At 40.9% G+C, this 17,397-nt stretch overlaps 1 protein-coding gene across 4 annotated transcripts in view; it reads left to right on the top strand.

Annotated features, from left to right (window-relative positions):
• Positions 1-15,764, top strand: part of DOP1B (DOP1 leucine zipper like protein B) — a 735,954-nt gene extending 720,190 nt beyond the window's left edge. For all 4 annotated transcript variants that reach the window (XM_078656883.1, XM_078656881.1, XM_078656882.1 and 1 more), the window contains exons 36-37: positions 1,180-1,309; positions 10,245-15,764. In XM_078656883.1, coding sequence (XP_078513009.1) covers positions 1,180-1,309; positions 10,245-10,496 — 382 coding nt within the window. In that variant the 3' untranslated portion in view covers positions 10,497-15,764. The remainder of the gene's footprint in view (positions 1-1,179; positions 1,310-10,244) is intronic.
• Positions 15,765-17,397: the final 1,633 nt, after the last annotated feature.

Below are 17,397 nucleotides of genomic sequence, written 5' to 3'. Positions count from 1 at the left end.
CACATCTTGTCGTAGTCTGTCCTTAACAGAGAATAAATTCATCAGACAGATAGTCGCACTTCCGCCGAGCACCCCACTCCTCCCCCTGAGGCTAGATCTGGGTTTGCGTCCCATAGCTGACGAACTAGGCTTGAGACCCATAGCCTTCTGGCGAAGGCTGTGGAGTAGCAACGAACTTCTTGCCTATAGGGCGGAATTAATGGAGCTATTGACCCATCCGAAAGCGCTATTGATCCCCTGGATAAAGTATATCCAAAACTCTTGCATGGCACTGGGGCTCCCTGACCTCTGGTCTAACCCTGCTAACGCCTCATTAAACATCTCAAGGAGAGCTCTGGCTATCGCTTATCATGAACATAAATTAGCCACGGCCCTAGATAGTCAGTGTGAAGGGTCACTAACTTCTGTTTTTCTGCAAAGCAAGGACTCGTACAGGCGGGAGAGGGTCTTAGATGCCATCTACCCCGCGCTGGCCAGGAAGCTGTTTCTCCAATGGAGATACGGCACACTGCCTCTACGATCCTTTACCAGCTCCTGGTCATCGCCTCCCTCCACCAAGCAGTGCCCGGCTTGCACTGCGGCCGAGGAAAGCGACTTACACGTGGTCCTGTTTTGCCCAGCTTACAAGGCAGCGAGGAAATACTGGCTCCTACCATTGATCAGAAATCTGGGTTGTAGGGAGTACCTCCCAATGTACAGAATCCTAAAAACCGATGCCTCTAGTATAAGTGTATTTGTATTAGCAAAATTCCTCACCAATGTTTGGCACACTCGCACCCGTATTCTGAAGATGCAGGCTCTTTCGTAATTTTAGGTTTATAGTCTTCTTTAAACGTAGTTTTATTAGTATGTAGTCTCAAGGTTTTATATTGTATTGATTATGTATGTTGATTTTATAGTGACTATACATGTTTTACTTTATATCTTTGATGGCCAAAGGCCGAAATAAAGATTGAATGATATAGAATAAGTAGGAGGACCAGTGCAGATCCAACCCCAGTTAACACACAGCTGCACATGCTTCTTCCTACTTGATGCCATTTCTCAAGGGAATTTGAAACATTTACCTTCACATAGAAAGAGGTTTCTTGTATTATACAAGTGATATTTATTCTGACGATAAGCTCAGCCAATATTTTCGAAAACATCATTGACTGCATTTCTGATTTTATGTTGCAGGTACAGATGGGCATTTGTTCCAGAAGTGGACACAGAGCCACTTAAGATTCCAGTAGACCTAGTGGAAAGCCACCAAGAATGCAAACCTCATGTTGTCAGAATCATGGAACTTCTCAAACCAAAATATGAGGTAAACTTCCAATTTATATTCCTGTATTTAGCACTTTCAATAAAGTATCCTGAGTATAATTCATGCATATAAGCAGCTCCATAAAATAATTAAAATATGTTCAACATGCAGTTACCTGCAAATATCATAAAACAGATTCTGACCTCGTCCTGTGTTCTGATCTTCATTCCCCTTCTTACATGTACCACAATTATTTCACTATTACCGTTGCACACCAGCACACTGAGATGCTTCAGTTGAGGGTAGCATAGCGACCATGCCATTTTCAACTCCAACTGTCTTCTTGAATGGAATCTAAACTAAAGTACAATAATATGATTTTACCTCCTGTTTCTTGCATGCACAATGCACATGTATACTGCTGGGAATGGTGATAGGGCCCTATACTCACACCAATGCCTGTGTAATTGGTGTATTGATCTATGTGTTGATTGTCTTCAAGGTGTTCCAGCTTCATGGCAATAAGTGCACTAAATTGGTTGACTTGGCCTTGCCAATGAGTACAGTCCACTCAGCAATTCTAGCCTGGAGTGATTCCTCATATGACATCTGTTCTTCCTGTCTCACCTTAGTTAACCTACACTGCCACTGACATTTTGCCGAGAAACAACCTTTACAAAGCGGTTGTTACCACACAATACATTTTCTACAAATCTTCATAAGGTAAAAGGCTTTAGAATTTGCAGAATCTTTTCTACAAAGACTTTGGAAGATAGAGAAGGGAGACTGCTTAGTTGGTTGGAGAGGCTAAAATCTAAATCTTCTGTGCTTTCTGCGGAGGAAGGCAGTTTTAGTTCCGAGGCATCAGTTGAACTTTCTAAAAAGAGGGATAGGTCTTTGGAATCGCCTGATGAACGTAATAAAAAGCGTAAAAAAAGACCCACCCTGTGTCTGCGCATACTGCCTCGAAAAAAGGGAAGCAACCGTCCCTTTCTGAGGAAAGATCTGCCTCCAAACTGCCACTAAACATGCAAAAATTCACTCAGAGGCTGGAAAGCCGTCGTATTTGTTGAAAAAGCCCTCGTCGACGATAAAACCGCCAATGTCATTAGTTTCCCAGCAGTCATCGACAACATCATCGTTAACGGAGGCTTTGTCAACTTGGATTAAATTGAAGTTTTATCATCGTCAAAGCTTGTGTATAAACTGTGTCTTTAAAGTAGCCCAAACATGTCGCTAAATTAACGCCTTTGACCACCCTGTGTCATCACTATGTACCGAATTGTGTTATAATATGTGGGATGCTAACAACGGAATGTGCACAGAAAGAGATCGTTGATGTCAATTACTGTTTCATTGTGCTCAATTTGGATATGTATCACTGTGTAATGACTTAAAATCAAAAATAAAGTAAAAAAAAAGTTTTATCATCGTCGACATCACCTAATCCACCATTGGTGCTAATCTCTTCATCGGCGCCTGCTCAGTCAACTATGCAGCTAGCGTTGACACCTCCAACATCGTTGACGCCTCCACCACCAACGACACTTTCATCAACGACACCTCTGCCGTTGACGATAACTTCTTTGTCGACAGTTGCGGCTCTGTCGACTGCACCGGCGATGACAATACCGTCGCTAACCACTATTTTTTCCACATTGACAGTATCTGTGTCGCCGCCTCATTCAAAGAGACCTTCTACCTTGCATATTACACCAATTTTGTCATCGAAATTCTCGTCGACGATGCCGTCGCCAAGAGGTTTTTTTTCACGATCCTTCACATATTTCGCCTTTACCTCCTAGTCAGTTCTTAGAGGAGTCTGATGATGACGGAATGTTCAGTCCAGTTCACAGTCCTTCACAACGTCATGTCAAGTTTCAGGAGGAGGAGGCTGAGGATGCATATTATGGCCCAGAGTATCACCAATCTATAGACAAATCAAAAACCACTGGATGGTGATGTAGAAGAAGGTGAAATACAAAATGCTCCACCAGTTATTGATGAATGGGAGGACTACTTAATTCCTATACCTTCTCCTACAGTTCCTCCAGCTATTGAGTTTCCACCTGAGGATATTGGTGGCTTCCATGCTTAGATGGAAAGAGCTGCAAATCGTTTTTATTTACTGATGCCTGTGAAACAGTCTGACAGTTTTTTGTATGATTTTAAGGATCAGTCCAGGAAATCAGTGCATGTAATTCTCATTATTGATCACATTTGGGAAGAAGGGATCAAAATTATGAAAGCGCCATGTTCAGTGCCTGCCGTTCTTCCCAGGATAGATAAAAAATATAAGGCCCCTGATGATGCACCAACCTGCTTAGTGGGACAGCGGAGGGCAGATTCTGTAATTGCTCAAGCTGGACAACAAAGAGCACGAAACCCTTCAGTACCTATTACTGCTCCTCCTGATAAAGATGGATGCAGCTTGGACAGTATTGGAAAAAGATGTACCACCGTTGCAGATGTGTCAGTGCATGCTTTCAATTCCCCAACAATTCTTGGAAGATATGACCGCCAGATGTGGTTGGATGTGGCATCATATCTTGAATATTTACCGGAAGAGGCTCTAAAAATTCTTCTTGAAGGTGAAAGATCATCCTCTGAGATTATTGATATATCAATGGATATGGCTTCTCTTGATTTTAGACAAGTAGCTGGAGCGGCAGTTCTCCGTCGTCAGGGCCGGTTGAAATCTACCACTTTCCGTCCTGGGGTGCAGAGCAAGATTTTAGACATTCCTTTAGATGGTGATGCACTCTTTGAGAAGCACATTGATGAGGCTTTACAGGCTACCAAAACACCTTTTTGCGGAGCACATGGGAGAGGATCGTAATCCTTTTGTGGAAATTACCAAAAATATCAGTCATAATCATACCAGTCTTACCACTATGGGTATCGGCAGGAGCAGTCATAACGAGCACCACGTCTGCTGCATATTCCAGACAACAGCCCAAACAAGCTACCCAATCTAGAGAAAATACTAGAAAACAGTAACATCCCGACACCTGCTATGACTCCATCCATGTCCAACATAAATCCAACTAATATTTCTCTGCATTACGATCAGTGGAGCCAAATTACAACTGACAAATGGGTCCTGGACATTATTAAGTATGGCCAAACTCTAGAATTTGTAACAGTTCCACCTCCTCATCCACCCCTAAGATGACTTCCACCTCATCTCCAATTGTTAAAAAAGGAAGCATATGTTATGCTTCAGAAAGGAGCAATAGAAAAAGTTCCTCGTTCTCAGAGGGGAATGGTTTTTATTCCCGCTTCTTTTTAATAGGGAAAAAGTCAGGGGAATGAAGACCCATTCTGGATCTCAGAAATCTAAACCAGTATCTGCAGAAAAAGTCTTTCCCCTTGGTCACTCTCCAGGAGATACTTCAGCTTCTCAATCATGCATATATTATGAGAACTCTAGACTTCAATATGCATATTTCCATTTACCAGTAGATCCCAAACATCAAAATGTCTTCGTTTCACTGTAGAAGGTGCTAATTTTCAATTCAAAGTCCTCCTGTTTGGTCTCCACTCAGCCCCATGAGTGTTCACCAAGTGCCTAGCTCCAGTTGTTGCTCGTCTCAGACTTTAAGGTCTTCAACTGTTTCCTTATCTCAAGTAAAGGCACCGTCTTATCAGCAGGACTCAAAGGCAACTACAAAATGCTTACAAATGTTTTGCTCCCTGGGGCTGATGCTCAATTATCAAAAATGTGTTCTACAACCCTCCCAAAAGATTACCTTTCTCAGAGAAACTCTGGATACCGTCCAAGACAGGGCATTCTTGTCTGCAGAAAGACAGATAAATGTAATTTCATTAGCGACCAAACTAGCTGGAAGAGAGTTCGCTTCTGTGCGCCTTTTAAAATCCCTGCTCGGCATGATGTCTTCAGCAATTTTGATTGTACCTCACGCACGTCTCAAAGTGAGACTCGTACAAGAGCAGCTAGACTGCCAATGGCTCCAAGTAACCGGATCCTTTGACCTAATTCAGATAACCAAAACCAAAGGGTATGATGGACGGAGTGTTGAACATTGCTAGCACTCACCCCCAGTCAACTGATCGGGGTTTAATCCATCATCATTCTTTAGCTCACTCTGCCTCCCCAGTTCAGATATGGCCATATGCAAATCAGTTTGACCCTGTGCCTCATGGGAACAGTCCAGCCCGAATTGCCACGCCATGTCGTCCCTGGACCGGAAACAAGCATCCTGGGACCGGTTTCTGGCTAATCAGCCGTCATCAGCAAGGCTAGCTTGAATCCAGTGGCAAAGTGAGCAAGGGATCCACATCTGCCACCCTGCCAACTAAGGGCGAACAAAGCAAAACCAAAGGGTTTGATTGACAGAGTGTTGAACATTGCAAGCACTCACCCCCAGTCAACTGATCTGGGTTTAATCCATCATCATTCTTTAGCTCACTCCGCACCCCAGATGCCATATGCAAATCAGTCTGACCCTGTGCCTCATGGGAACAGTCCAGCCCGAATTGCCAAGCCATGTCTTCCCTGGACATGGGGGGGTGTGACTCTGTGCATAGATGTGTGAGTGGATGATTCACTGGGTGTATGGGTTCAAGAGTGCATCTGTGAAGGGCTGTATGGGTGGGTGAGTGTGTGTATGAGTGTGTTGGTGAGTGAATGGATGCCTCAGTGGTACATGTGTGAGTAACTTCATATGTGAAAGGCAGTATATGTGAGTGTTGGAGTGTATAAATGACTATATGTGAGAGTGAGTGATTGTGAGAGTGGCTTTATGGATCAGTGTATGCTTGTATTAGTTATTGTATAAGAGTGTAGGTATGTGCTAGTATATGTTTGAATAAATGAGGTGGTGTGTGTATAACTGTATAGGTGAGTAAATTGCAGTGTGATTGATTCTTTGCATGACTGACTAGGTGTGTGAATAACTCTCTGGATGAGTGGTGGTGTGTGAGTGTCTGTATAGATATGTGAGTGCATATGATAATGCTGTATTGATGGTTAACTGCATGTATGAGTGACTGTATGGGTGAATGAGTAGATGTGTGTGTAGACCTAGGAATTAGTGAGTGGGTATGCACTAACTGGTATTGGTGTGTCTATGGTTTCGAAAATGGTAATCTGTATTTTAGAGTGGGTGTATCAAAGGTTATATTAGGATATGAGGAGGTGCATCAGATCATCACGTGGATGATGTCATCAGTGATGTCATTTGAGAACGGACCCATTGCAATGATGGTCCTACTGTACTGAATGTTTGTAGGATGATTGAAGAAAAGTTGATAAAAATCTGTTACAAAAAAAAAATAATCAGTGATGTCATTTGAGATGTCATCAGTCATGGCACGGACCATGTCATGAATGATGTAATGTGTGACGTCATCAGCAGTGCATTGCTGGGGCGCAAGTTATAGTTAGCTCAACTAACTATAACGGCTGAATTTCTCTGGTTTTGTACGAGTGAAATGTTCAACTAACTATAATGTCCCTGAAACCTGTGTTTTTTTTCAGTGAGTTTCTAAGGTTTTTGAAATGCTAATTTCTAACTATAATGTCCCTGAAACCTGTGTTTTTTCAGTGAATTTCAAAGGTTTTTTAAATGCAAATTTCTAACTATGCCTACAAAGGTAGGACATGTGAAGAAAGAGGAAGAAAAGCGCAGAAAGAAGCAAGACAAATGCAGAAAGAGTCAACAGAAGTCCAGAAAGACAAAGAAAAGTACAGGAAGAAGCAAGAGATGTGCAAAAAGAACCAACAGAGGAGCAGAAAGACCTCCTGTGCCCCAACTTTTTGCTGACGGGTACTGGTGGTAACTGACTCTGACTAACCAGGCCTAGAGCAAATGCTATGCTAAAATACACTTCTAATACAATGAAAACACCCACATACACTAGGGAACACTATGCGTTGGGGTTCCCCTGTGATTATCATGACCTCCTCTGTATTTGCCATGAATTAGTGCCTGGGTCATTGCGTGAGTACATGGGTACTGGCTGGATGATTAGAGTACTGCAAGGAGAGTGCATGGTGAATTTATAAGTGCTTGGGTTTTGGCGGAGTGATTGGATAAGTACATGGGTGCTGGCTGGGTGATTGGAGGAGTGCATGGGTAGTGACAAAGAGATGGCTGGACTGCATCACCAGTGCTCAGGGGATTGTAGCAGTGCATGTGTTAGTGCCTGGGTCATTGCATCAGTACATTGGTAGTGACTGGATGATTAGAGTGCTGCAAGGACAGTGCATGGGGATTTTATAACTTCTTGGGTTTTGGCAGAGTGATTGGATAAGTACATGATGCTGGATGGTTGATTGGAGGAGTGCATGGGTAGTGCCAGAGGGATTTCTTGAGTGCATGGGTACTACCTGGGTAATTGGAGGAGTGAATCCGTAGTGTGTAGGTGGTTAGAGGTCTGCATGGGAAGTGCTCAGGGTATTGTAGCAGTGCATGTGTTAGTACCTAGGCCATTGCATAAGTACAGGGGGCTGGCTGGGTGATTGGAGGAGTGCATGGGTAGTGACAGGGCGATAGCTGGACTGCATGGTTAGTGCTCAGGGGATTGTAGCAGTGCATGAGTTAGTGCCTGGGTCATTGCATGAGTGCATGCGTGGGTACAGGATGATTAGTGCTGCAAAGAGAGTGTATGCTGAATTTATAAGTGCTTGGGTTTTGGTGGAGTGATTAGATAAGTACATTGGTACTGACTGGACGATGACAATACTGCAAGGAGAGAGCATGGTGAATTTATAAGTGCTTGGATTTTGGCAGTGATTGGATAAGTACATGGTGCTGACTGGGTGATTGGAAGAGTGCATACGCAGTGACAGGGAGATGGCTAGACTGCATGGGTAGTCAATCAATCAGGGATATATAAAGCGTGCTACTCACCCGTGAGGGTCTCAAGGTACTGGGGAGGGTGGGGGAGCGGCTCTGGATCAGTCGAAAAGGCAGGTCGTGAGGTCCTTCCTGAACGTGTGTAGAGTCGGGTAGCGTCTGATGTTCACAGGGAGCGCGTTCCAGGCAGTGCTCAGGGGATTGTAGCAGTGCATGTGTTAGTGCCTGGGTCATTGCATGAGTACATGGGTACTGACTGGATGATTAGAGTACTGCAAGGAGAGTGTATGGTGAGTTTATAAGTGCTTGTGTTTTGACGCAGTGATTAGATACAGACATGGAACTGGCTCGGTGATTGGAGGGTGCATGGGTAGGGAGATGGCTGGACTGTATCAGTAGTGCTCAGGGGATTGTAGCAGTGCATGTGTTAGTGCCTGGGTCATTGCATGAGTACATGGGTAGTGACTGGATGATTAGAGTACTGCAAGGAGAATGCATGGTGAATGTATAAGTTCCTGTGTTTTGATGCAATGGTTGGATAAGGACATTGAACTGGCTGGGTGATTGAAGGAGCGCATGGGTAGTGACAAGGAGATGGCTGGACTGCATCAGTAGTGCTCAGGAGATTGTCGCAGTGCATTTATTAGGGCCTGGGCCATTGCATAAGTACATGGGTACTGACTGGATGATTAAAGTACTGCAAGGAGCGTGCATGGTGAATTTATAAGTGCTTGGGTTTTGGCGGAGTGATTGGATAAGTACATGGTGCTGGCTGGGTATTTGGAGGAGTGCATGGGTAGTGACAAGGAGATGGCTGGACTGCATCAGTAGTGCTCAGGGGATTGTAGCTGTGCATGTGTTAGTGCCTGGGTCATTGCATGAGTACATGGGTAGTGACTGGATGATTAGAGTACTGCAAGGAGAGTGCATGGTTAATTTATAAGTGCTTGTGTTTTGGCGCAGTGATTAGGTATGGACATGGAACTTGCTGGGTGATAGGAGGAGTGCATGGGTAGTGACAAGGAGATGGCTGGACTGCATCAGTGGTGCTCAGGGGATTGTAGTCATGCATGTCTTAGTGCCTTGGTCATTGAATGAGTACATGGGTACTGACTGGATGCATGGGTATTGACAAGAAGATGGACTGCATCAGTAGTGCTCAGGGGATTGTAGCAGTGAATGTGTTGGTGTCTGGATCATTGCATAAGTACATGGGTACTGACTGGATGATTAGAGTGCTGCAAGGAGAGTGCATGGTGAATTTATAAGTGTTTGGGTTTTGGCGGAGTGATTGGATAAGTACACATATGTCACACAGTGCTGCACTCTCATGGCTGGACAGGCCATGTTAATTAATCAAAAGAAAATGCCCTAGACGGGAATGCACACCAAAACAGGTTTATTTCCTCCTTATTCAATAGCAAAGCCAGCAGAGAACATCAGAATATTATGTCCGGCCTTACGCGTTTTGAACTTTCACAGCTCTTGTTTACAGGCCAATGTCGAATGAGGCAATAAAAAACAAAACTGTCACCTGTTTGCCATTAAATACATTCCACCCCCAGTGGGCCTCAAGGTGAGTTTGTCAAATCCATTACGGTGCTGGTAGTTCTGCTGCACATATTTATCCCACATGGATTTACCTCAAATAAATTTTAGGAAGCACCATTCAAGAAGATAATAAGATATTTAGCCCCTTGGCGTCTGCAAAGCACTAAATAGCTCGTTGTGTGCCTACTAACTCCAGGTTTGGATTGTTCATCTAGTAAACTGTTGATTACCTTCAAATGATTCTCAGGTTTATGTTCTCCTATGATAACCATGGTCAAAGGACAACAGTTGTGTGCTTTAGTTTACAGATGGCTGTTCCTAATGATTGTTATCCATTGTTTACCTTGACTTTGTCCCACTCGTGCCTTTCCTAACCCAGTTTCACCCACAGTACTTATAACAGCTAATAATTGAGTATTTAGCCAATTCCAAGAGTCTTCTTGACCTTGATTTAAGGGTGTGTCTTTTACTCCTCATGTATGGACAATTGAATTAAAGTGCTTTCTGTTTATGAATACATTCATACTAGTGTCTTATTATCTTTGAGAAGTGCTTAATAAATGGATATATGTACACTAAATTTCGGTATTGCTATTCAACGTTTTGTTTTTGTTTTTTAGGTTAACAATTACACAAATGAAATGACATCAAAGAAATTTGCATTTCCACTTCTCAATCTCCGTTCAATATCCAGTATCACACAGTTACTGCCTTTCTTCAGAATTCTGAATACAGCTTTCAAAACACAAGCAAAAGGCCCACAGGATTCGATCACTGTGAATGTGGAGTACCCTGTTGAGGATGTTACAAGAGCCTTGAAGGAGCTAGAGGAAAATGTTGAATACGATTTTCTTGATAATTTAGAAAGCTAATCTTATAGCAGTATGATTCTCTTTTAAATCTGAGGGAACAGATGACCCACACAGTGACATCCAGGCTGAGATTAATTCCAGTAATACAATGGATCACGTTTAGATACATTTCCATGGCCAAATAGATTCCTGGTTCATCTTGCTTATTTCATTCACATTTGGTGTTAAACAGTGTGCGCCTTTTTTATTGAATGTTTTGTTAATACCCACTTAAAACTATTATAGGCCTAAAAGATTTTAAGATTACACAAAAACATCATCAAGGTGACCTATCAAGTCATTTCACAAAGAGTGACATTGAAGAATTGTCATTTGTTTTATAGAACTTGGGGTATCAGTTTGAATTATCAGTGCTGAGATTATTTCCATGATGAACCAGGAAGTGTTTAATGTCAAGACATTAGTGTATCATGTAGCACAGTTTGATTTGAAATTTCTGTCAATCAATGTTTTTCAAACTGCGTGGGAAAAATTACAGATTACGGTTGACTGTACATTTTTTTAATTAATTTTGTTGTTACTGTGTGTTCACATATTTGAAGTCACTTTCCAAATATCCGAGGTAGTAGGAAGGGCTTGAAAATAATTTTATGTTTACAATTTGCTGCTGGCTTCAAAAATATTTATTGTAGAATGTAGTCTTTTTTCAACCAAATCTTCATGTCCTTGCTTCCTTCCTTTAGGAATGAAGCTATTTCCTGTTAAGCATGATCTCCTCTTCTGTTAAAATACAATGTGATGATCATTGCAGTAGTGATTGCTAAATATTTATTTTCTTTGATTTAGTTCTGATCATTCCAAATACCTAAAGCTTCAGTGCCTAATTTGCACAGTTTAGATGAGTAATTTATTTCCCCCAGAAATTATTGTATTTAGTCTAGATTATATTGATGCTTTATGCTCCAATAGAAGCTTATACACTATACATAGTGAGATGACCGAATGTAATCTAAATAATACTTATGTGAATGTTTCTTGATGCATAGTTTATTTAACATAAGTTACAAACAGATTTTACACTTACAAAAGTGTACATCGTTATTTAATAAAATAGACGTACTAATTTTAATCAATGACAATTGACAATATGAACGCTTGAGAAAAATTAACACTTTTAAGATTGTAGTCATTAAATGCAGCAGCAAAGTTAAAATCGTTAACTTTAAAGGTCAGCTACAGGAAAACGTGTTTTCAGATAAGCACCAATCTATCTGCTTTTGCTGTGTGGCCTATCCACTTAGATAATGTCAAGTCCATCTCCTTCACATGAAGCTCTACTGAGGCGTTGACTTGACTCTTGTCTAACTAGTTGATTACCAAGGCACTCCCAGTTTAGGTAGTTCCAAAACACTCCCCGTTTAGTTTGCACTTTTATTATATTTGCTATAAATACAATGTATTGTGGGTCTCATTTAACATGTGGGACACCCCATGAACTGTTAGGGAAGTCCCCCAATCAATGTATTCATCCACAAATTCAGTTATGACGTATTACTTGAAATATATCCAAAGAAAACAAGAGACTGAGAAGATGCTGTTGCTGCTATGTATTACACAAAATATATGCAGTAGTCAGTATGACATTGAACAGAAAGTGCAGACGACGCAATGCTCAAGTGAGTGCACAAAACATATATATAAGACACTGCACAAGGCCCCTAGTTCAGTACATGATTTAGATATGCACATTAGAATATTGTGGATCATTACACAATCCCATTTGATCACACTCAATTTGGGAACCAGGGGGGTGGAGGGGTATGTTGACGCTTTTGATGAATGAATGGGTCTCTTCAGGACTAAGTCATCTGGTTCAAAACCAATTGGGAATGCTTCCTAGACTTACTGTCTACTTCAGGGGTGCGCCACATTCAGTTATAGTAATGTGCACATATATGTGACCAATCATATGTCTGAGGCTGTATCAATTTCTTAATGCCTCTAATATCATCACAGAGATACTCTTACCATATCAAGTGTTGTGTTCGGTGCTCTTTGTCTAAGTTCAATTGACCACTTCGTATGGTCCATTTGTATCCAATTTAGATGGGAAATCAATCTGTGAACATCATCTGGCCTCAGTTGCTGCAAACAACTGCCTCATGCAGAAACCTCTTGGGATGACCAGAGCAATTTTCTATGGGTGTTAAATGGCCTTACAAATACCTGCCATTGGTATAAAACATCAGATCTTGTAAGGTAACCCATCACATTTCATATATAGGTGAAGATATCTCCAAATGCACTCTATGTGAGTGATGTGATTGTCTACCAATAAGGTAGTACTGAATAAAACAAACCGTTAAAACATATCCTGATAGATAAACAATCACATTTGCTAAAGAGACAATAACAATTACTGAAGTGAGTTAACATTCACTTTGAAATATGTAAGCCAATACACATCCTGATAGGTAAACAATAACAACTACAGAAGATAGTTATGTTTCAACTTAATTCTTTAAGTAGTGTCCATCAAAGCCTTGCAATAAGCTGAGATACAAACCTGCTTCTTTTAAAGAAACTGGTCACTGGGGAGTCAACTTGAAAGCATTCTGAAGACCACTACTCTTTCTCCCCAAGGATCATCTGTCCCCTATTGCCGTTGCTAATATATCAACAAAAATGTATGTTTGCAACACTCTTTACATTGGTGCGCCTCAGCAGTCCTCTGAAAGCTGCAGTATTCTGTCACAAGAACTGATGATTAGAGCACTTTGATTGCAAGTGATATAATAAATAAATACAAGTTCTTCTAAAACAAACAAGTCCACAGAATCACTTACTTGAATCACTTAGTTGGAATTCATCAATAGTCGTAATCCAATCAAAACCGCTGAGCGTGTTCAATAAAGAAAAGTCAGTGGCATCATGCCACGCTCCTACTGTCTGGTACCCTGTGGATGCTGACAGAAAAAAACACCACTGTCGCCTAGCATGATTCACTTTTATTAGGCCCAAACACAAGGAAAATCCCTCCATGTCCTAAGAGAGTGAAAATGCATCTTTTCAGCTGCACTGGTACATTTTCGTGATGTTCCAGCTGCTTCCCTGCGCAAATAACCACTTTTCAATCTCTTTCGCCTTTAGGTGCTATGCAAAGAACCTAAAATTCATTGTTGATGAAAGCTCAAATCTCAAGAGGCAATGTTTTCTGGGCAGTAGATTTTCACTTTGCCTGTGGATCCAGCAATACCTGTGATGCTGTTTTTTGTTTATATGAATATATTTGGGTTATTTGATGAGTGTTGTATTGTCTGCTTTGTTTTGATCATAATATTTATATCCCATTAGTATTTATTTCTGCTTGCTGACTGTAAAAATCTTAGAAACAAAGAGCAGCACACATTTAAGACAAAGTGTTTTCTCACTCCTAAACCCCCACACCCACCCCGCACAGGATCAAGACACATTTGTGAGGAGTTCTTAGTCCTCCAGTGTGTAGGCTGACAATAGCATCCTCAACCCTAGCTTGTGAGGACTTCACAGTCGCAACACATCCAAGGAATGTAGTAATAAAAATGCAGCATACTCTTCTTGTATAGCCTGAACCAATGGTCAAACTTAATGTGAAACCATTGTTGACCCTGAGCAAAGCTTGCTCTGTCAGTGTACGTAAGGCAACAGTGTGAGGAAAACATAAACATGAGCCTACTGCTATAAATGTATTGCCATATAAAGAAGGGCTGTTCTGCAAGCATTTTAGTGACCAAGGTTCTGAACACTTTTTCCCCCCAAATGCAAAGGAAGGCACCTTCCATTTGACATGAGATGTAATGAAAGGTGTATGCTCTCTAGATTTTTGAGAGAGAGTTTAATTCAGTTTACCTCAATCAGTGAAGTGATGGAAGTGTATTAGAAGTTTCTCTGAAGAAGGACACTTACTAAAAGAAGAGGGAGACTTAATGTTTTAAACAAATACTTAAACAAGAAGCTACCCACTGAACATTTCTAATGGAATGGCCTTGTCAGTTTATCAAGTACACGTTCAAATTACCCCAGGTCCAGCATTTCACAAGGCCTCACTGCCTGAAATTGTAATACTAGTGCGTGAGCTGTTGTTTATATACCGAGGCACTTCAGCTAGACAGTGGTTAGATGTAGTCAATGGTGTTTCTAAAGGGCTGTTAAAGGTTGTGTCATTAGAAGAGGAATGTTTCTTGAAATATGTGTATAGTGGAAGCAAGAGCTGTACCTCCAGCAGTGAAAGTACTTAAGTCATTACTGTTGTGAGTGATTTCCAGATGATTGATTCCACTTGTAGCTTAGTTGCTATGCCATTTGTTCCAATTCATGAAGGAATTATTATACTACATTTCTCATTTGCAATATTTGTATGATTGAACATGGCTTATAAAGTTGATTTAGCCAGGATATATATTTACCTATTGGTTTCATAGAACTCAAAAGTGATGTAATTTGTCCAATAGAATTGTATGTGACAATAACAATGGCGGTTTCTTGAAGATTCTCCATCATTGTTAGTCAGCCTGGGCTTTAGATGAGAGAGAGGGATCCATTTTTCAGTTTTTCTTAGTACTTCTGGATCTTTGCAGAGGGACACTCTGGTCATTACATCCATGGAAGAACATCCCTAACTTGAAGATACTAATCAAGAGAAATACCACCACAACCTACATCAGTGTTCTTTACACCTGCACAGCAAAGTTTGCTTTCCTGTCAACTCAAGAAGAACATTTTGTGTACAATATTACTATTTGGGAACTTGGTTCGAAGTGTGCTGCATTGATTGAAAGAACCAACAGAGTCAATGAGGACAAGATAAAAAAAAAACTTCATTGGGAGAATTCACATACTTTTCCTTTAAATCGATGTGATTATTCAGTTGTGCTTTGCTGCATGTCTCCTTGTTGCTCTTCTGTGTGGAAGAAATGTTCACGGTTGTTGTGATTGGCTCCTAAATTATAAAAAAATAAATTACTAGATGCAAACAACCTATGCAGCCAACCAAGGTATTTCACAGCACAATAAAAACACACATAATATATATTTTCTGCCAACTGAATGCAATTGTTTTACGTTTTGTGTCCTCTGTGTATGTTTATGAAATTCTGTCTAAAATGTATTGCTGAGTGCACCTTTAATGTTTAAGCGTAAAGGGAATTAATTCTTGACCGTTCTTCTAAATGTGATGTGTACTTGAACATCTTTAACGTGGAAGCCTTACAGAGACTCATAGCCTTTGCAAGCTCAAAGATTAAAATATTCTTTTTAATGTACTTTTACAAATAAAATTAAACAGAAAAAGATGTCAATCTGGACCAGAGACTCATATTTTCAAAATCGAGGACTCTGTGCATGAATATGCTTACTACAAAAGTTTTTCATATAATTTTTGTCACGATGCACTAACTTTATACTCCTGATACAATAGGAGCGATGTGTGCTTCCACACTTCTACGAACCCGCTACCAATCATACACTGGCAATATGGTGATTAGAGGAAGACCTGGGGAAGTGGGAATGGGACGAGAGAGAAGCTGATAAACTGGATATTGTCACACTGCCTGGTTGCACAGCTGTCTTTGGTATACACTACATAAGCTTTGAATCCTAAAGACAATAAATGATTTTTAGTACTTATGTTGTACCGATGGCAGCATGTAACTTCAGATACAGTATATACTATACCTTTTGGCTAAATCTGTAAGTCAGTACGTTTAATCATTTAGCCGAGGAGTTCTAGTTTTTAGGATCTTCATGGATTTTTTGGTGACTAGCAAACTACTACTCTCACCAGGCAGTGAAGACTTTAGAGCATCCCAAACTCTTTCAAATTTGATATATTAATTTGTAAAAATGTAATATAGCCTTAGAGCCCGCTGTAGAGGGCTCTACCAGCCATTAAAGGCCTGCTCCAGCTTTAAAGGCCAAAGCAGAAGGTGAGGGCCTTCAACAATGGAGCGGGCCTTTAATGGCCAGTAGAGCCTGCTGCAGAGGGCTCTAAGGCTATTAGAATATTCTGCCCTAAAGGGCAGATGTGTTCTAATTTGTAAAACAAAGGCCTCATGGAGCCCGAGGCGGTTGAAATGCCCTCAAGCTCCGTGAGGCCTTTGTTCACAGCAACAGCTATGAACAAACATTTAAATGTTGATGCACCGGGCTTCTACCAGCCATTAGCAGCCCCGAGCACTCCATTGTTTTTAATTGTGCGCTCAACATTCCAATGTTCTAATATAGTTCTTAAAATGTCAACTAAATTACTTCTCCTTTTCAAAGATGTGAGTATAAGGACCAACAAACTTTAGACCTGTGAAAACATGTTAGTTCGGTTTGTAGTAAATTATCAGAATGAAGAGAAATTGCAACCTTTCCGAGAGAAACATATGAGACCATATTAACAAGGTTCCCTACAATAAGAAAACATCTGTGCACTGTTAGGAAAATGTATATTGCTACTCACTTAGATTGCAGGTCTGCCAGCATTCAATTGGTTTTACTTTTTAATTCATTGTGGCCATTCCCATTTAGGGTTCGAGCCATCTTTTAAGTGACAAATTACATGTCTAAGATGACTTTCTACTAGATTAAAAGCTCCACCTGAAAGAAAACTTGGCGAGCTATTAGAGGCATATATGTGTTTCCCAATTTGTTGTTGATTCCCTCTACTTAAATTTCAACTAAGACATGTCAACCATATCAATATTTAATAATGTTACTAAAGGTTTAAGATATAGCATTTCCATCGAGAGTGTTCCCTCTAATTATTCCCCCTGTGTGTGGCAGTATAAAGTCTCTGTGCGCTGCAGCCAAGAGTACATGCGCCAAGAAACTGACCATTCATACGAATGCATTGCGCAACTGCCAAAATCAGTACCATTTGCGGTGGCATTGCCTGAATAATTGCAGTACTTAAAGACAGAAAAATAATGTTACAAAT

The sequence above is a fragment of the Lissotriton helveticus genome, chromosome 8 (assembly GCF_964261635.1).
Source record: "Lissotriton helveticus chromosome 8, aLisHel1.1, whole genome shotgun sequence".
Classification (NCBI taxonomy): Eukaryota; Metazoa; Chordata; class Amphibia; order Caudata; family Salamandridae; genus Lissotriton; species Lissotriton helveticus.
Note: the sequence above shows the minus strand (reverse complement) of the source record. Positions and strands in the feature narration are given on the sequence as shown.